The sequence below is a fragment of the Camarhynchus parvulus genome, chromosome 2, assembly GCF_901933205.1.
Source record: "Camarhynchus parvulus chromosome 2, STF_HiC, whole genome shotgun sequence".
Lineage (NCBI taxonomy): Eukaryota > Metazoa > Chordata > Aves > Passeriformes > Thraupidae > Camarhynchus > Camarhynchus parvulus.
This window is the reverse complement of record NC_044572.1, coordinates 128,445,407-128,464,663: the sequence shown is the minus strand read 5'-3', so window position 1 is coordinate 128,464,663 and position 19,257 is coordinate 128,445,407. Positions and strand designations below refer to the sequence as shown.

The window sequence follows — 19,257 nt, the reverse complement described above, 5'->3', positions numbered from 1 at the left end:
AGCCTCACCTCGAGCGCTGGGGGCAGTTTTGGGCACCACAACACAAAGAAGACATTAAACTATTAGAGAGTGTCCAAAGGAGGGCCATGAGGATGTGGAGGGTCTATAGGAGAACCCTTATTAGGAGCAGCTGAGGTAGGTTTGTTCAGCCTGGAGGAGACTGAGGGGACACCTCAATATCCTCATGAGGGGAGGCAGAGGGGTGGGACTGATGTCTTCACTCTCATGACCAGTGGCAGGACCCAAGGGAACAGCATAAAGCTGAGCCAGGAGGTTTAGGCTGGATATAAGAAAAATTCGGGTTCTTCACCCAGACGATAGAGAACATTGAAACAGACTCCTCAGGGAAGTGGTCACAGCACCAAGCCTGACACAGTTCAAGAATTGTTTAGACAATGCTCTCAGACACTCGGAGTGATTCTTGGGGTGCCCTGGGCAGGCCCAGTAGTGGGACTTGATGATGTGGATGATTTCTACTCAGCATAGTCTATGATTCTATGACAGCAGCTGAACATGAACCACCACTACAGGCGCTCCTTCTCACTGCAGAGACACTATCCCTACTGTGGTATGACTGTGGACTTTGCTCAGGAAATTAAGTGTAAGAATTGTTCTTCAAAGGTGTTTCATCTTGGTGTGTTCACAGCAGGAGTTTAAATCTTTATGTACAGGAAAGGCTATGGGTCTCTGACATGAATATGAGTTCTCATGGATACAAATAAAGTGCCTTCTGCATAAAAGGGCTTTCAGAACAAGAGAGTGGTTTTTTCCAAGCTTCCTTCTGATAAGAAAGGTGCATGATCTCAAAAAGAAAGAGGCTACTAATAAGAACCAGAAGGACATAGTTCATTGGTTTGCTTTCTAACTGTTGTGAAGTGACAGCATCTACCTTCTGAATGTGAGTTTAAAAGGCTGGTGACTCTGATTCTCCACCTCCTTTAAAAGATCTGTCTGAATGCAACACTGTGCCATGTGCTCTGGGATGGCCCTGCTTAAGCAGGGAGGTTGGGTCAGATGACCCACTGTGCTCCCTTCCAACCTTGTCCATTCTGTGATTCTGTGAAAAGGTCTCTGAATGAAACAAGCAGGAAAGCAGAACATTGTATGTTCTAATAGAAAACAAAAAGTTTTTAAACTGCAGAGTTTCAAGCTGTCTCAGGCTCTTCAACATAAAAAATACCTTTATGGAAGGGCGTAACTTCCTGCTGAAGTATTTCTCTTTAGGAGGTATGAAGCTTTAATGGTGCTTTGTTTAGGCTATGTAGCTGAAGCCATAAATAACCTTAAAACTCCTCTTAAAAACAGTGAAGTTCATCCACAGAACAGCAAGCCTTTCCCTTTACTGCCTTACACAACAGCTTTGACAAAATGGCTGTGACTGAGAAGGACAAAGCCTGACAGCACAAGCAGATGAACATAACAATACACTTACTGCAAGGTAGGAGGAATATGGGACATGATATTCCATGTTATTTTTGTGCCCAGATCACAGTGGAGCTGTGTACAACTGTTCTAATGAAATCCTGCTTCTTTCCTTGGGAACACCTAAATGGATTAAGAAACTCCCTGGCGGAAGAACAGTATTGAGCACACAGTAATTGGATTGATCCTCGTAGCTTTAGATCTGTGCATTTTAGATCATTCATAGATTCCAGGGTCCTTCAAATAAATCCATAAAAGGATAACCAAGAAAAACAACCTCAGGTGTGTAAACTTGTAAGGAAGGCCTTAACACCTTCTCTGGGATATACCTGCAAGTGGTAATTGGGAAAAAAAAAAGAAAAAAAAAAAGAAAACTACTAGATATCTAAAAGGACTTGCCACAAACACTGCTCAGCAGTAGTATATTTCTAGAAGCTTAAAAAAAATCTTCTTTTACATTCATCCTCCCTAAGGAGGCATCCACACAGTGAAAGAGGATGTATTATGCGTCAATCCACTTGGAAATGTCCCATTGTGGACTAACCCACTTCAGCTTTATTGCCACATCAAAAGGTCAGTGTGTTAGCTTGCATTAAAATCATAATTTCATTGTCTGTTGCAGGATTCAATTGCACATTAGCTTCTGGGATTTTGGTTTGGTTTGGTTTGGTTTGGTTTGGTTTGGTTTGGTTTGGTTGGTTGTGGTTTTGTTTTTAAGAAGACTTTCGTAAATGTTTAGTAGTTCTGCAGAGTTATACTGAGTTTTATAAGTTTTTCACTGCCTAAGATGGCGATTTTTTCCAAGCTCCCCTCCTTCCCCTTTTCCCATGCGAGACTGTCACTCACCCCGTCACCTTGGTTTCTCCCGCCTTTTGTAACATTCGTATGTCCATCAGTTGCCCCCTCCTCGTTGCCCGGGACCTCCTGTCATCCCCTCTCCTCTGTCCCAGAATTTTAGGGGTTGAGGGTGATTGGTGCAGGATGGGAAGCCACTCTGTTTATTATGTTCCCATTTGCTGCCGTGTCATGTCTATTATTTGTACGCTTGTTCTCATTGGTTGTCTGTGCCTTCCCCCTCCCCTCGGAGTTCCTTATCTGCCCCCCGGGGGTGGGCGGGGGCGTTGCTCGCCCCCTACCCGACCTGTCCTTCCCTTTCCTAAATAAACCCGGTTCCTTGCTGCGAGCTTCTGCCTTGCTTCACGTCTCTTCGCTCGCTACTTTGTCGGTGCGGTGGGCTTCCTCCCCCCGGCTCCCCAAGGGGCGCCTTTCCTGCCAAGACGCAGGGAAGGTCCCTGGCAGCCAGCCACTTCCCCAGCCGTCTCTACGGAGCTAGTGCTGTTGAAGGCAAGGGGCTGGCCCCACCAGGCTGTGTGCTGCGGGACACTTGTGGCCGCTAGCCGGGGTCAGACGCCCGCGCAGCCGCATTGTGGGATTTTTTTACTGATGAAAATTTATGGGAAATGTTGCTGGCAGGATGAGGAATGCTCATGGGACTTGGTGCATATTCCACTACTGAATCAAAACCACAACAATGGGGCAGGTGACCTGCAGCAGCTCACATGAAAAGGTCTAGAAAAATGAGCAGCATAATCATCACAGTTTTTGTGCTGAGACCTATTCATGGCCAACCTGACCCATTCGATTTTTAGCTACCATTCCCTTTACAGTATTCTCCTTTCTCAGTGTGCCATGGAATTTATCCCTGATGTACCAAACCCACTGTGCTGTGTGGAGCCTGGTTGCCAACAAACCCTAATCAGGCATCTCTGAAGGGTAGAGGACTTTTAGGGGAAAATTATAATTTGTCTCTCTTCTCTTGCTAGCTGAAGTTTCAGTTGTTTTTAACAAATTAGCTATGGTAGTATTTCAACTTCAGCAAGTCAGCTAAAGGCGGGAGGTCAGTTAGGTCAAGTTTGCCCAAATTCAGGGAACCACCTTTTCTCTGTAGTCAGTGGAGTAGGAGATGAACTTCCAGACAGCAGGATGCATTTTGCTGGTGGATTTCAGTGGAAGTCAACTAAAAGAGATACCTGCATGTCGACTGCAGGCATCCTGAACTATGACATGGGTTAGATTTCTTGCAATGAGCTGATGCAACACATTCAGTTGACAAAAGATTGTTTAAATGACAGTGTTTTGGGCTTTTTTGCATTCCTTTTGAGCCACAGCTAGCAGATTTTCTTCATGACAAGGTCTAGAACAGGTATTTTGCAGAGCTGAGGTGGCTGGCTGGCTGCAATATCCATCTTGCACATGTCAGTGCTTTACTTCAAGTTTGCAGGAATTGTTGGCCCCACTTCATCAGGTTCTGTAAGGACACACAGCTGAGAGATGGTCCTCAGTGCCCAAAACTTGGGACCTGTTAAATTGCTGTCAGTGACCCTACTGTGACATCTCTGCCTTGGTGGGCTGCACTGCTTTTTCTCTTGCCCCCTTTAAAAGGGCAAAGCTACCAGAAGAGAAGCACTTGGTTATTGTGTTTAATTATTAGAATACATACTTGAAGGCAAAACCTATGCTTACTCTTCAATAATGTTACACTTGGGAAAAGAAAAATAAAAACAAAAAAAGAAGATGTGGATTTACTTGAAGGCAGACATGGCTTCTCTTTGTGCTGTTTTGCAGGACGTGCTCAGCACTGAGAGAAAGTGCCAGTTTTTCCTTATCAGCAAAATGGCTGTGGGTGCCCTGCATTGGGTGTTTTAAAGAAAAGTGTCTGCTTACAGCATTGCTAGGTGTGTGGTGTTGTGCGTTTGGTTGCTTTTGGGATAGTGTGGATTTTTTGGGGGGATTGTTTTGGAATATGTATTAAGAAAACTCCGTGCAACCATTGAGCGGCCTTAACAGGAGGTGTGCTGGCGCTGAGGGTAAGGTTCAGCATCGTCTGCTGGAGAAGGGGATTGCAGGCTGGGTGCTCCTGCAGTGGGCCCTGCTGCCCTTGGACACAGCGGGACCCTGAGGTGGGCGTGGCTGGAAGGTGTGGAAAGCTGCTCTGTAGGGAATATGTCTTGTCCACGCGATGTCATGGAGGCTGTGCTTGGGAGAGGCCTGTCCAGCTGGCACAGAATCACAGAAATAATTAGGTTGGAAAAGGCCTCTGGGATCATCGAGTCCAGCCTCTGAATGAACACCACCATGTCAACTAGACCGTGGCACTAAGCGCCCCATCCAGTCTTTCCTTAAACACCTCCAGGGATGGTGGCTCCACCACTTCCCTGGACAGTCCATTCCAATGTCTTATCAACTTTTCTGCGAAGAAATTCTCTGTAATGTCCAACTCCAACCTCCCCTAGTGCAGCCTAAGACTCTGTTCTCTTGTCCTGTCCCTTATTACCCGGGAGAAGAGGATGTTCCCTACTTGGTTATAACCTCCTTTCAGGGGGCTGTAGGGAGCGATGAGGCCATTCCAGAGCCTGCTCTCTACCCCGCCATACATCGTGCAGCGGGATGTTTGACAGCCTGCGGCTGCCGGCGGCCACCCCCGTGCACGGCGCGGGGTGTCGGGGCGGTACCGGCCCTGCAGGGTGGCGGGGATCCCGGCAGGGTGGCGGGGGCCCGGCAGGCCGGCGCGGCGGGGCTGACAGCCGCGGCGGCGGTCGGGGCGGGGCCGTGTTTACATCCCGGGCCGCGCACGCTGCCGCGGCTCCGCGCGCTCCCATTGGCGGCTCCGCCGACAGCCCCGCCCCGGGCGGGCGGGCTGAGCCCCGCTGGGCGCGCGGGTCCGCCGGCGGAGCCGCCGCTGTCTCGGCGGAGCTCGGGGCCCGATAGAGCGGACCGGAGCGGAGTCATGGTGCCGGGGGTGCCCCCCACCAGCGGGGCAGGGCGGCAGAGAGGTGCTGGGGCAGCGGGCGGGGGCAGCGGGCGGCGGCAGCGATGGCAGCGTTCCCCCGGCGCTGCCTGCCGCTCTGCCGGCGGAGCCGGAGCAGCGGGGCCGTTCCGGGGTGTGCCGGGGGGCGCGAGGGTCGGTGCGGCCCCGCCGCACAGGGGCGGCGCTGGGGCGAGCGGGGCGCGGGCGGCGGACGGGCGGGGGAGCCGCCTGCCGCCTTCGCACATGCGCAGCGCGGGCCCGGCCGCGCTATATAGCGGGTTGGCGCCGGCGCCAGCTGAGCAGCGCGGCCCGGGCGGCAGCGGCGGAGGTGAGCGGGGATCCCGCCGGTGAGCATGGGGGCTATCTGGGGGATCATGATAATAATAATGTTAATAATAATGATGATGATGTTAATGATGGCATCAGTGATGATGGTAGCGATGATAATGGAAGCGGTGGCCGTGTTGAGGATGGTGGTGATGATAGTAGTGGTGGTGGCTGTACCGGCAGACACGGTGCCGGTGGTGGGGGGGTGTGAAGGGGGCACTGGCAGCGGTGGCCGGGAGCGGTGGGGCGGGAGAGGTGGCCGGGAGTCGTGACCGGGAGCGGTGAGGCGGGCTGCCTGCCCGCCCGCCCGGGCAGCATTTTGGAGGGAGAGTGGCTGAGGAGAGCCTGGGGGTAGATGTCCCCGGGTGCTGCCCCATCTGCAGGGAGCGGAGAGTAGCGATGGCCCGGACGGGCATCCCCCGAAGAGGCAGTGCGGTGGGCCGGAGTCCCGGCGGGATCCCGCCATCGGCTGCCCCCCGCCCCAGCGCGGAGAGCCCCGCGGGAGGCGGGCTGCCCGGTTTTGGAGGGAGCCCGGCGCGCTGGGGGCGGGGATGCCGGTCGAGCAGCTTGGCGGGCTGACCCCGACCGCCCGCCTGCGCCGCACCCCGGCGGGACCCCGCTCCCCGCCCTGGCCCTTGGAGCGGGGTGCCTGTGGGGACATCCCCTCACAGCCCCGGTCCCTGCACTGGGGGGTCCCGCCGAGGGGTGTCCCGGCGGGGGGTGGGTGTCCCCGCGTGTGAGGCGGCGTCCCGGCAGCCCCTTCCTTCCCCCTCAGGTTTTGGAGGGAGCCGCGCTCTCAGCCAGGCGGGAGCGCGGAGGGGGGGCGGGGGGGCGGTCCTGCCCCTCCCGCGTCCCCTCAGCCCCCTCGGGAGCGGGTGGGTGTCGGATCGGCCCTTCGGGAGGGGAAGGCGGGCGCCGGCGGTGTCCCCAGCCCAGCCTGACCCCGGCACAGGCCGCCGCCGCCTCCCCGCTCGCTGGAAATTGGCGCGGAACCGGCGCGGCGGGAGCGCGGGCGGCGGCGCCCGGCCCATCGCGGCCCCGCCATCCCGGCAGGTGTGGGGGGCATAGCCCCTGAGGGAGCGGCAGCGTCCAAGCGTGTGCCTGTGTGGGTGCCTGGAATGGAGGGTGGGGGGGACTAGAGGGGTCACAGCCCCAGGGACTCCCCATATCCTCTTGTGTGGGAAATGTCCCTTTACAACTTCCCTGCCCCCACCCCCAGGCAGCCTGAGCTGAACTGCTGCCATACCTGGGCACCCTACAGCAGAACATGGAGCTGCTTGTGCTTATGTACCACAGTCATCCTCTGCTTGGGCATTCCTCAGGCCAGGGGAATACTTGTGCCCTTCTGTTTGAGCTGTGTCAACCATGCTGATCTTTGTGATGAGTTCATGACACAAAGTAGGGAACTTGGTTCTAGTTTTGTGAGGATGCGCTAACTGAGCTTATCCTATTACTTTGATCCAGGTAGAGATCTCATAGCCCAGAGAAGATGTCAAGGCGCAGGTAAGCTGTTAGCATTGTACTACGAGTATCTGTACTAGTCTAACAACTGCTGCTCTCCTAACATCTCATGTCTTTTTACTCTTTGTAGTAGCCGTTTGCAAGCCAAACAGCAGCAGCCACTGTCCTGTCCAGAAGAGGCTCCACAAGAACTGCAAGCACTAGATTATCTCCAGACCAGAAAAAGGAGAACAGCAGAGGTGAGCAATTTGAGCAACTTGGAAAGTTGGATGGGACAGTCTTTACTTTGCCATGTTACAAAGCGAGGCAGGGGTAGCAAGAGATTTTCTGAGCTGTGGGAGGGTGTGCTGGTCACTGTCAGTGTATTGATGTGTGTCTCTCTTTTCAGCAGGAAATTAAGAAAAGAGAAGATGGAAAAATTGCAAAAAAACATCAATACGAAATTCAGGTAATTTAGTTGTGAATACCATTTCAAACTAGGTATTTTGAAAGGGAGGGAGTCTGGTTTGTGTTGGTAGGTGTGAAATCATGCATTCCACACCAGAAAGTATTGAATAGGGGAAGTTTGTATTTCTAGATATTAGAAACTATGGGAACTTAGCACCTTTTTATCTGTTTTACACATGACTTGATTGCAGATAAAAGATCCTTCAATGTAAAAGCCACTGCAGAGTAAGATTAGGTGAAAAAAAGAGAATGACCCCTGATATTTCAGAACAATTCCATATACAGAGCAGGTTAGGTCTAGAGACAAGTCTAAACAAGATCACTGCACTTGTTTTAACTTTAGGTGTGGTTTCATGGGCATTTAGTTAAGATTCATAACCATGTGGGCCATCCTTAGTTTCATTTAACAGTTCTTTTGATTATTTAAATCAGTTTAGGAATGTGTTTTCACTGACACAGTAAGCTCTTAAAATGACAGGCCTTATGGTTTTCTGTTGTAAAGCAGACTAGTAAAATATTATAACTTTCTCTTGCAAACAGTATTGTTTGTAATTATTCTGTTTGTAAAGTAAATGAGACTAACAGCTATGGTGAAGCAAAACTTCTGATTGTGAAGTTGTCTTTGTAAATCTTGAGTAGGGAAAAATGCTGCATAAGTACTTCAGCTGTACCTGGGGTGAAACTTAAGTGTTTCAACTTTGCTGAAAGGGGGAAATCCTGTGTCCCAGTCTCCCTGTCTCTTCTTCCTTGATAGCTGGCTGTGCACTCCATCTCCAGCCTTGCTCCATTCCTTGAACAAAGCAGTAGGCAGGTTCATCTTGCTTATTTGGCTTTAGAAAATAAGTTAAAGTTCTGCCAGGTTAGTGAATTAAGTCAACCCAGCAGAGGGTCTGACAAGCATTGGAGTGGAACTTGAGCAGTGAGACTCACAGGAGAGAAGGAGGAGTAGGACCTCCCTTTTCTGTTGGTTGTGTGCATTAAGGTCAGTTCTGCTGGAGTGTGTAACTTCACTCTTGGGTTACTCCAGTCTGGCTATAAATAGGTTTGGATATACTAAGGAATCCTGTGTAGCTTACCTTGCAAGTCAGCTGTATAGGAAAAGCTTCTGTGTTCAGGGACAAGTGTTCCCATTCTTTGTGAATGGGATTCCCTCTCAACTCCACAGGGAATATTTGAAGTTGTGTGACATCATTTTGAAGGCTGTCAGCCATTCATTGGTTACATACAACCAAATAAGCATTAGTGAAACAAGTTACAGTTAACTAAAGTAGTCTAGAATTCCTTCTCTAAGGCTTTCTGCAGGAATACCTTTGCAGTCTTCTCATTTTGAGTCACTGCATCCCATATTTGGCATTGGCAAGCTGAGAGAGTGTTCACAGCTGCTGCTTGCTCAGTGGGTATCTAGCTCTGGAGCTGAGATGGGTGGCTCCTCTCTGGAGCCCTAAACTGGAAGATAACAAGTTGCTGAATTTCCACTGAGAGACAGTAAAACCTCCACCCCCTCCTTTCTTTTCCCTCTGAATAGATAAGTAGATTGGACTAGCAACCTAATGTCCTGTGTTTTAGTAGCAATTTATATCTTTGCCTTTTGTACCGTAACCGAGCTTTTCAAGCAAAGGATAGGCTACTTGTGAGTTCATAAACTAAAGATGGTCATTTTCCTCAAAACTGAGTTCCGAAATGCATCCAATTTATTTATGCACGTTCCATCTTGACTATGGAAGGTTTCGTTGGCATTTAATTTTCTTCTTTCTTGGTTTCAGTACTTGAATCAATGCTGAGATCTAGAAAGACTAATGTACATTACATATATTGTTGCTGTTACTTTAATCTACTCCTTGCCTTTCTTGCTCTCATAGTAAATGCAGCATTTAAGAGATACCTTGTTTATTTTGCAGAGTTGTTGGCCCCCCACGATAACAGGAGGCATCTCGCCTTGCATAATTATTGAAACACCTCACAAAGAATCAGTAACCACTGACTTCTCGAGATTCAAAAAATACAGATTCAGGAACCTCTTCATAAATCCATCACCTTTGCCAGAACTCAAGTAAGTTTAACAGATACAGTAATTGTTAATGTCTGAACTACTCTAATAAAATCTGTTGTATGTGCTTATATAATACATATGTTTACTTGTCTCCTCATCTCACAAAAGATTTGATGTACAAGCAAAAGACAGAAATTCTTGGGTTTGGTTGTTTTGAATATTTTTTCTCTGATCTTATAAACACACCAGACAGATAGTTTTCAGGTTTCAGAGCTGTCCTTTTATAACTTAACACCAGACACTCTTAAGGGTTAAGAGGAACATAATAGTTAAACTAAACTTCTTTCAGTGCTATTGGAACTGTGGCCAAAAAATATTTAACAAAGTTTGCTTAAAGAACTTAAAGTGTTCAAATAAACTTGTGGCAGTATCACTGTGGAGGTAGCTTGCTAGTGCAGTGCAATGTGCTTGGTGCAGTCACAGTTCAGACAGTTGCCTTTCTGCAGAGAGATAGCTTAGATCAGGCTGTGTTAGACAAGTACCCAGTTGCTGTTTGTATCAGCCTGGGGTTTAATGAAAGAGGTGGTAAATTTACTGCAATGTTGTTGAGGAAAACTCCTGCCAAGGTAAATGAGAAGAGAAGCAGAACAGGTAGCGTTACTTTAAGATAACTTTTCTATAGGTATACCTTGGTGGGTTTTTTTGTGCGTGGCCCAAACTGGATCAGAACTTCAAGATGCTACCAGGTCATGCTTTACCTCAAAGACCAGATACAGAGCTATGCAAGGTGCTTAATCCTGTTGTTGACAGGCATCTGGTAAAGCTGAACTCCATCCTTTCTGATTAGCTGAATTAGAGGATAATTTACTTCTCCTGCCTTCTCCATCCTTCCCTAACTGCTGTAAGAAGATCATAATTCATTTCTCAATGCCTGCCTGCTTAAATGGAAAGAGTTGTGTATTAAACAAGCAAATATCTCCCCAGCTTCTAACTTATGAGGGCAACACAATGAAACTGACCTGGGTTAAAGTTTGTAGGCAATACCAGTGATCAGCTCTGTCTCTCCCCTTCTGCTTGAGGAAAGGTAAATACATAACTCCAAAAATTTCAGTAGGAAATCATAATTTCATTGGTTAACATGCTTTTCCTCTTAGTACCTGCAGGATGGGAAGTGCAGTGAAGAAAAAGCCCATATGGATTGATAGTAACAATTACAAATAAAGCCATATTGGTGATATAGGCATCATCTTCCCAAACAGACTGGAGCACTATTAAATTATAAGTTAGCAATAAGGAAGAACATATTTTTACTCTAAATAGCTTGCTTCTGAGCTGTGAAGTAAGCTAGGAAATAAAGGGATGGATGAGTGACTTTTAAACAATATCTCTAGTTTCTCTCAAGCTAAGCTGGACAACTTATGTATGCTTTATGTTTCATGAGGAGGAGTATATTGTTCTTTTTAAGGGGGAGGGTTTGGTTTTGTCTTGCTCTCTGAACAGCCACCAAACTAGGCAAAATAGGGAACTCTAGTTGCATGTGCAGCTTTGAGAGGCACATGTTCAGTTTTACTGCCTGTTCTGTAGAACTGGGCTTGTTGGTGAGCTTGCCAAGCTGCTGTTGTGGTGATGTAAAATGTTCCAATTATTCCTGCAGTTTTCCAATTACCATACTTATAGTATGAAACTTTTCTTTTTGTTTTTAAATGTCAATAAACAACGTGTTTGTTTGGGGTTTTTTTGTGAATCATGCATATATTTACTAATGCTTTGTGTAACTTTATTCCATAGCTGGGGCAATTCCAAAGATGTCTGGCTCAACATCCTGACGAAGGAAAACAGATATGCTCACTGCAAACACTTCACATCACTACATTCTAGTTTGCAACCTCACATGAGATCCATACTGCTAGACTGGCTCTTAGAGGTGTGTATCTTTAGTTACTTTATCATGTGTTATGCCTGTGAAGTAGGCAGGTAAAAGCACAGCTTTTACATAAGATCTCATAGTAACATGTACAGTTATAACAAATGGCAGGACTATTTTGCAACAGAACAAGTGACTGCTTTTGATGCTCTTGGTGAGCTACATCTGGGCCTTCCCAGGCAGGAGGCACTGAACTACCCCTCCCCCCAGGACAGTAAGCAGCAGTGTTTAACTTTTGCTCTTGGCACCCTACATCCAGCAAGGGAGAGAAATCTGGTTTTAGACACTTGTATTGAAATTATGGATCTCTAACTTACGGGGTAGACTGTATCTAAGCCATGAGAAAACTGCATCTGTTGAGGATTTATGACCTGACCATATCAAGAGCTCTTGAGTGTCAGCCCATGATGCTATTCTCTGATTTCATAGGAAATTTTCAAATTTATCATAGGAAGAGAGCAGAATATATCAATGGCTGACAGGTAAAGGTTCTTGATACAGACAGCTTCTTATGTGAAAAGGTTACAAATATATTAGCAAGGAAATTCAAGAAAAATTAAAGCTTTTTTTTAATACACTCTGAATTTAAAAAACCTATTCCAGTTGTATGCTTCACTAGTTCCTCTAATGTGGAATTTACATGTCACCATTAAATTAATTTGTTGCTTTTTTTTTAGTCTTGAACTAGGAAATGATCCAAGTTCCAAACAATCAACAGGGGCATTGCTTTTGTCCAGCTCAGTGGTTCTATATGCCACAGTGGATTTAAATCCCAGCAACTTTGAGACCTCTTCAGTAGTTCCTAACAGTCTTCTGTAACATTCTAACAGATACTGCTTAACATGACCAAGTGTTATTATGTTGGGAAATACACTTCCATAGAAATTCTGCCATTAGTTTATGGGCAGGCCTGGTCTATGCAGTTTTAGCTCTGAATCTTCTTTAGAGCAGTCGTTAATAGTATCAGAGTAACACATCATTTATCAGGTTTAAAAGAGCAGGGCTGTGCTATTTCTGCCAATCACTTGCATTTTTGGTGGTCAGGAAGGGCTTTAATTTGCAAATGAGCTTCCAACCTTATCTTGAGAAATAGCTTGTAGTAGCGAGATTATATTCTGACGTATCCAAGTAAAATAATGAAGTGGCTGGGATCTATTTCTTGGGTGTTCTTTTCTGTTCTTGTTCTTTACTGCAAGTAGATTGTAAGTAATTAATGGATATCTAACTGCTTTCTAGTTGTGAAAGGGGTATGGAGTTGCAGAAGAGCTGGATATGTGGTAGCCCCTCCCAGTTCAATTAGACATTAGATGAAAAAGTAGGGCTCTCCCCAAGATCTCCAGGTCTGGGCACTCTCCTTTCTTTTTTTGTTGAACTGGCATTTGAAACACTTTGATACAATGCGAGTATTAAAAAGTTCTCCCTGCCAGGGAAACCAGCAATGGGATGGAGCAGATGGCGGCTCCTGCAGTTTTGTTCCTGCTTAGTGAGGCTGTTGGTGTGCCTGAGGGGCTGCAGGCAGTGCTCCTGGCCTGCCAGCACAGCCCACTCCAGCAGGAACTTCCAGGCTTTTTTGCTGTAGAGCCCAAGATTTTGATTTTTTTAGTGGCTCTGCCCTGGGACAGACCTACTGGGAATTCAGCGGGGATTTGACTTCAGCTTGAAGCTTGAAAGTATTCTTAATCAAGATAATTAGTGTGTGTATATGTAGGTGTTGCTGTTTTGTTGGGGTTTTTTCCTCCACGGGCTTTCTTCTTTCAGTGGAAAAATGGTTGCTATTTAATTTGGAAAAAGTATTTCTTGAAAGTCTGTTAGTGCATCATAGGCAATTCACATTTAGGTGAGAGCATGGGAAATACCTTTTCCAATCCCATGCTAACCACTGCATCACACCATACCTTGGTATGTGAAGCTTTGCGTGTGCAAAAGATGAACTTGCATTTTGCTGTTAAAGCTTGAATACTCCAGTGTGTGTACACAGAGTTTTATAACAGAGAACTTTTGGTTTTTTCCCCTGTTGTAGGTGTGTGAGGTGTATGCACTCCACCGGGAAACCTTCTACCTAGCTCAAGACTTCTTTGACAGATTCATGTTGACACAAAAGAACATTAACAAGAGCATGCTTCAGCTCATAGGAATTACCTCATTATTTATTGCCTCCAAACTTGAGGTAAGAAGCTCTGTTACAGGGAGGAGGATATTGAATTTGGAGTAACTAAAAAGACAGTGATAACAATTATTTCACATCTGAATCTTTTGAACTTGGGGGTGTATGTACAACACTGAAGGTCAGAAGGGGGTATTTTTTTCTCTTGCTTCATTTGTGCATTTGTCAGTCTCTCAGAGAGTAGTTTTTGTCCTCCCTTTCTCCAGCAGCAGGGAAGAGACCACATAAGCTTAAAAGGCATGCAAATGTGCTAGAAGTAGTTTTGTTTTGTCTTGTCTTTTTCCCAACATACAGCAGTTGGCAGACAATCTCAGGAATGGGTGTGGGACTTGAACAAAACCAAGCCTAAGTCTCAAACTGCCTGTACATCAGGCTGATACCCTTACAACATCCTCCATTTAGTGGAGTCTGAGTCCTGAGTGCAGCAGTGGTGATACCTCACATTGTGTGCTGCATCCATGGCCATGAGCTTCTGGGTGATGCATAGTGGGCTAGACTGACAGGAGAGCTTGGGTTTGTTATCTTGGAACCCCCAGCTCTCACTGTGGTGGTTCCCAAAGCAAAGTTGTTGTACATATGAGCAGTCATTCCTGTCCTAAGGAATTACGTGGGGCCATGGTGGTCACAGAGCCAGCTGGTAGGGAAGCAGTTTTGATGGCAAGCTCTCTTCTACTTACCAAACTATGCTTGGCCCCAGCTGGCATGACTGGCTTAGCAAATTTCTTTGACCATCTCTGCACCATGGATTTTTTTTCTCTTTGTATTTTTATTTTTTTTTAATTTATGCAATTACATCAGCACTGACAATGCAGGTAACCTGTACCAGTCAGCCATCTGTAGGAGAATTGGGATGATGTATGTTTTTACATTGGAATGGCTGAGTAGAAAGCTCTATAAATGAAAAGGTGTTCTGATTGCTTGGTCAGCATTTATTTCCCCAGAAACTCAAAGGGTTGCAATAATTCATTGCATTGTACAACAGATACCAAAACCCAAGTGGGTTATGTGTCATCTCCTTATCCTTTACGTTTCATGTCAGTTCATATAATGAAAAAAGCACTGTTGTAGCATAAGAAATGTTAACATGTCAATGTGGACAGACAAGTCTTAACCTTTCTTAGAACTGTAACATACACTCATCTTCATTTTCCCTCCCTTTAAGGAAATATACGCTCCTAAAATACAGGAATTTGCTTACGTCACTGATGGTGCTTGCAGTGAAGAAGATATTGTAAGAATGGAACTTATTATGTTAAAGGTAATAATTTGCTGTGTTTGTAAGTGCTGGGTGAAAGACCCTCCAGCTGAGCCTTCTGTTTTAATGTCACTTATTTGCTTAGGAAAAGGAACCTGTCCCTGTTCCTGTACAGTAGTGGAGCCTTTGTTGTGTGTGTGTGCACCTCTGACACCCTAGCTGGGATGCAATCCCTGATTGGTAGAAAAGGGCAGGTTTCTCATTCTTATGTGAATGTAAAAGCTCTCAACAGTGCAGGCAGCCACAGGCAGGCTGGAAAGTTGTCACTGTAGTGTACTGCACTTGTCAACATCCCTTGCTGTCCAGGAACAGGGGCTTCTGGAGAGACAGGCAAAAACTTCACACTGCTTGGTGCTCCTTGTGTTGGACAGGATCTATCTTTACCAGCACAGGACTCTATACATTTATTCTTCCTTAATAGATATGAGCTGCAGGTTCACACAGCTAGCCCAAAAGCTTGAGGAAATAATATTAATTTCCCAGCTTCTGAATGGAGAAGACATATAAAATCTAACTGCACAGGTGAAAGGATACAGATTTGTGCTGATCCTAATACAGCCTTTTCAAAAAGCAGTAAGAATGCAACCCAAAAAGAATACTTGTACTTAAAATTGTAAATAATCTTTGGTGTCTTCTAAGGATATGTGCAATAATCTCACGAGAGGTATAGGAAGAACTCAGAGCACAAAACTATCCTTGAGTGGTTTATGGCACTTACCTGTTTGTTAAATATTTGCAGGCTTTAAAATGGGAACTCTGTCCAGTGACAATTGTCTCTTGGCTGAACCTCTATCTTCAAGTGGATGCTCTGAAGGATGTTCCAAAAGTACTGCTACCTCAGTATTCTCAGGAAAAATTCATTCAAATAGCCCAGGTAGGTAGTAAAATGTTGGAAAATGGTTCTTGGGGCAGTGACAAGTGCTACTGAACATTACACCCTGAAAGCCACTTTGACCTAAGTGTTCCCTTGTTTCTCCCTTACCTGTTACTTTGTTAAGGAGCCTGCAAGTTTGACTCCACCAAAGAAATTCAGTTTTGAGGACAATTACCCCCGTGTTTCTCATCTCCCTGCTTTCACATACTTCAAGACTTTTCTGTGTGCTGGAAAAATAAAAAACCCATTTTATTTCTTTAATCACTCCAGCATTCTGTAAACAGTAGCGACAGCTCTGAGAGGAAGGTGGATAATTTCGGACTCTAGGCTGTTTTTACCTGTGTTGCCCTTAACAGCGTTTCTATGTAATTGCCAAGACGGCAGCCTGGGGAGTGTTTTGACTATTTTGGAAGAGCTGTGGTTCTGTTGGTATGGGCATGTGTTGTGCCCAGCCTCAGAGAGGCTTACTGAAGCCGGCTAGCTCAGTGGTGTAAATACTGCACTAGGTAGTATTTAAATTTAAGACAATCTCTTCCTGGAGCTCGGCCCTGTTCTGGGGCACAGGCTGTAGGAGGACTGCTGTGTGCACAGCCCTCTCTGAGAAAGGTTCATGCTAGAGTATCAGCTTGTTAACATTTGTTACTCTTCATGTCCTCAGCTTTTAGACCTGTGTATTCTGGATGTGAATTCTTTGGACTTCCAGTACAGAACACTAGCCGCTGCAGCGCTCTGCCACTATACCTCAATCGAAATAGTTAAGAAAGCTTCAGGTAAGATGCCTCTGCAAAGCTTGGCCTTGTGGGGCAGGGAATTCCAGAAGCTGTCACAGACCCAAATTTGCTTAAGATGGTACTGGTTTACCAAGCTGCAAAGACCAAAACCTACATGGTCACTAATATTTGTTCTGCATGCTTCATTTCCTTCTAATTTCACTTCCTAACACTATTTCAGATGTTACAAAGACTCAGAAGAAGGAAACACTGGCAATGAAGCTTTTGCTAAGGAATTGAAACATTTCTTCTTGCTTATGGGCTAATATTTGCTCTATGACTTCCACGTGTTTGGGGAATCATTAGCTATATATTTGGCCACTTTTTCTCCTGAAATGTAGTTTTCAAGTAGTTGTGCATGTCTGTCAGCAACACCCAAGTGTGTTTTTATAGCATGACCCACAATCTTGTGTTCAAGCCACAAGTCACTTCAGCCTCCCCTGGAAAGCAACAACCCTTGTGACCTCCATTCACCCTCCAGCCACCACCCTTTTAAATAACAAGCATAAGGACATGTTGGCTGTTTCTGGGAGGATGTTTCTGAATTTTTATCTGCAGTATTATTTATTGTGTTTTTTAACTCATGGCCCTATGGGAACACTGTGCAACTCCCTCATGATTTCTAAATATATTCTGGTGTTCTACCCTTTAGGCTTAGATTGGGACAGCATTTCAGAGTGTGTACAATGGATGGTTCCTTTTGTCAATGTGGCAAAAAAGGTCCCTGTGAAGCTGAAGAACTTCAAGAAGGTTGCAGCGGAAGATCGACACAATATCCAGACCCACACAAATTATCTGGACATGCTGGTATGTAAGTGGTTTGTGGATGTGCAGTTTGGGCAGCTGAGAGTTCATTACACATCCCTTGGCCTGAGGCAGCTTCTGAGTGGCCAGAGCACCTCCTTGCTGACACCTGGCCTGGCTCGCCTCAGCGAGTGAGTGCCCAGCCACCAGTGCTGCTTATAAACAACGTGCTTTACCCTAACACGCTTGCATTACCAGCACAGGAGACCTGTTCGTAACTTTGTTATGCAATGTCACTTTGGTTTTCTCAGTATTCTCACTCTAGAGCACTTGAACTGTGTGAGTGGCGTGAGGAAGCACTGCTGCCTTCTCCTGCCACAAAAAAGGAGACCTTGTCACAGGTATTAACTGCTGTCTTCTTTCCCCAATACGCAGGAAGAAGTGAACAGTGCAGTAGTGTCTACTGCCCCAGGGCAGCTATCACCTGTGTCAACAGGAGGAATAATAACCCCTCCCAAAAGCACAGAGAAGAAATGAAATACAGTCAGTTGTCATGAACAGATTCAGAAACAGGACTTGGTGCTTCAGAACAAGACCACACTAAAGGTGACTCATGCTCTTTCCTGCTATTAAAGATTTGGGCAGTAAAAGACACAGCAGATGGAAATGGAGACCAGCATCCTCCTACAGACTTGACAAGAAGAGCTCAGCTGAGATTGCACCCTGCTATCACAAGAGCCTGGACCGCTTTGGTCTGTTCTGACATGACTTAATGGTGAGAACTGAATTCTTAACTTATGACCTTCAAGAACATCTTTAAATAGGGCTGGGGGGCAAGATATGTCCACTCACCTTACATGGCAGACTTGCTTTAATTTGGGTTAGATGAGCAGGAGAATATTGACAGCTTGTATGTATTACCTCTTCTTGACCCTTTTTCTTTTCCTGGGAAGGTCAGAGCTCACTCGTGTCAGTCACTCCCCCCAGCTCAGGTGCAGTATTACAGGGGCCCGTGGGTAAGCAGTTCACATCTCTGAAACCACTCTGTGTGTGCAGGACACTGCAGCCAGCCTTGTATCAAACCCCAGCTCCACAGGAGGCCGATGTATTTATCGCCCTTTAGGCCTGCCATGAACTTCAGTTTTAGTGTATCACTGACCTCAGGTAAGAGTACCAGCAAAGCAGCTGCTGCTGCAGTAACCCTAACTGGAAGAAGTACAGTCCCCAGCCAGCCACTTGCACCAAGAAAGAAAAGCATGAGAACTGGAGAAGGTATGGAACAAAGGGAGCTGCAGGTACTCTACAACCACTCACGTCGTAGGAACAGTATTTTAAACTCTGGACCTGTATGTCAGCAGTGTTTATAAACAGCATTAACTACTGTGTTTTCCTCGGAATACTCACTACCTCTGAGTCACTTCTGTGATGAAGGGCAGTACTGGGAAAGAAGGGTATCATTCCTCTTCCGTCTTTCACGATGCTCCAATCCGTGCTCCACACCCAGGGACAAGTGTTACATTTCACTGAGCAGCCCACGAAGCTGCACTAGAGCATCGAGTGCCACCCACATCCACTTTACACTCACAACAACTTTGCAAACTTGAATTCATGTCTTCTCAAACAAGCCATTGTGGAACTAGCAGCAGTTGCTTCCAGCCTTCTGTACAGTTTGTAAAAATAAGGGGTTTATTGTAAGATTTCGTCTATTTCTAAGAAGAAAGATACTAGACTTTAAATGTTGTACAAAAATTTAATTGAATTTTTAAAAATAATAAAGTCTTGAAAGATTTTTTTCACTTTTATACATTTTGTAGTCGTCTTCCAGCATTAGCCTAAAAGTAAAGTTTTGCCATCGCTTGAAGGAACTTCTTTTTCCTTCTCTGAGCAGCAAGCTGTAGGACTTCCTCGGGATTGCTGGCGTTCAGCTCTGTCTGGCCAATGGCTTTTATCTTGAAACAAAAGAGGAGACACAACCAGCATGAGGTCTTCCAGTAGAGCTGTTCATTTCAAGGCACTTTCAGCACCAGTTCCATGGGTGATTTATTTCTGTATTTATTTCCTGTATGCCCCA

The 19,257-nt window shown here is 46.0% G+C and overlaps 2 protein-coding genes across 5 annotated transcripts in view; one reads left to right on the top strand and one right to left on the bottom strand.

Moving 5' to 3' along the window:
• Positions 1-5,117: 5,117 nt before the first annotated feature.
• CCNE2 (cyclin E2) lies at positions 5,118-18,884 on the top strand. 4 transcript variants are annotated; one of them, XM_030971377.1, is made up of 12 exons: positions 5,118-5,255; positions 7,022-7,060; positions 7,149-7,257; positions 7,407-7,466; positions 9,364-9,515; positions 11,244-11,379; positions 13,400-13,546; positions 14,706-14,801; positions 15,538-15,672; positions 16,331-16,442; positions 17,095-17,249; positions 17,622-18,884. In XM_030971377.1, the coding sequence occupies exons 2-12, from the start codon at positions 7,047-7,049 to the stop codon at positions 17,721-17,723; spliced, it is 1,218 nt and encodes a 405-aa protein (XP_030827237.1). In that variant the 5' UTR covers positions 5,118-5,255; positions 7,022-7,046; the 3' UTR covers positions 17,724-18,884. The 4 variants fall into 4 exon arrangements, with proteins under 4 accessions (XP_030827237.1, XP_030827239.1, XP_030827236.1 ...); XM_030971379.1 differs by lacking the exon at positions 5,118-5,255 and adding an exon at positions 5,540-5,577 and having other exon boundaries at positions 7,410-7,466; XM_030971376.1 differs by lacking the exon at positions 5,118-5,255 and adding an exon at positions 5,540-5,577.
• Positions 18,856-19,257, bottom strand: part of INTS8 (integrator complex subunit 8) — a 21,616-nt gene continuing 21,214 nt past the window's right edge. The window contains exon 27 of the mRNA XM_030971375.1: positions 18,856-19,135. Coding sequence (XP_030827235.1) covers positions 19,019-19,135 — 117 coding nt within the window. The 3' untranslated portion in view covers positions 18,856-19,018. The remainder of the gene's footprint in view (positions 19,136-19,257) is intronic.

What these genes read in the sequence shown, in the direction of transcription:
- CCNE2 (XM_030971377.1), top strand. An exon ending in GAAAAAGGAGAACAGCAGAG is followed by an intron (nt 7,258 to 7,406) that starts GTGAGCAATTTG and finishes CTCTCTTTTCAG; the next exon opens with CAGGAAATTAAGAAAAGAGA. An exon ending in TGCTAGACTGGCTCTTAGAG is followed by an intron (nt 11,380 to 13,399) that starts GTGTGTATCTTT and finishes CCCCTGTTGTAG; the next exon opens with GTGTGTGAGGTGTATGCACT.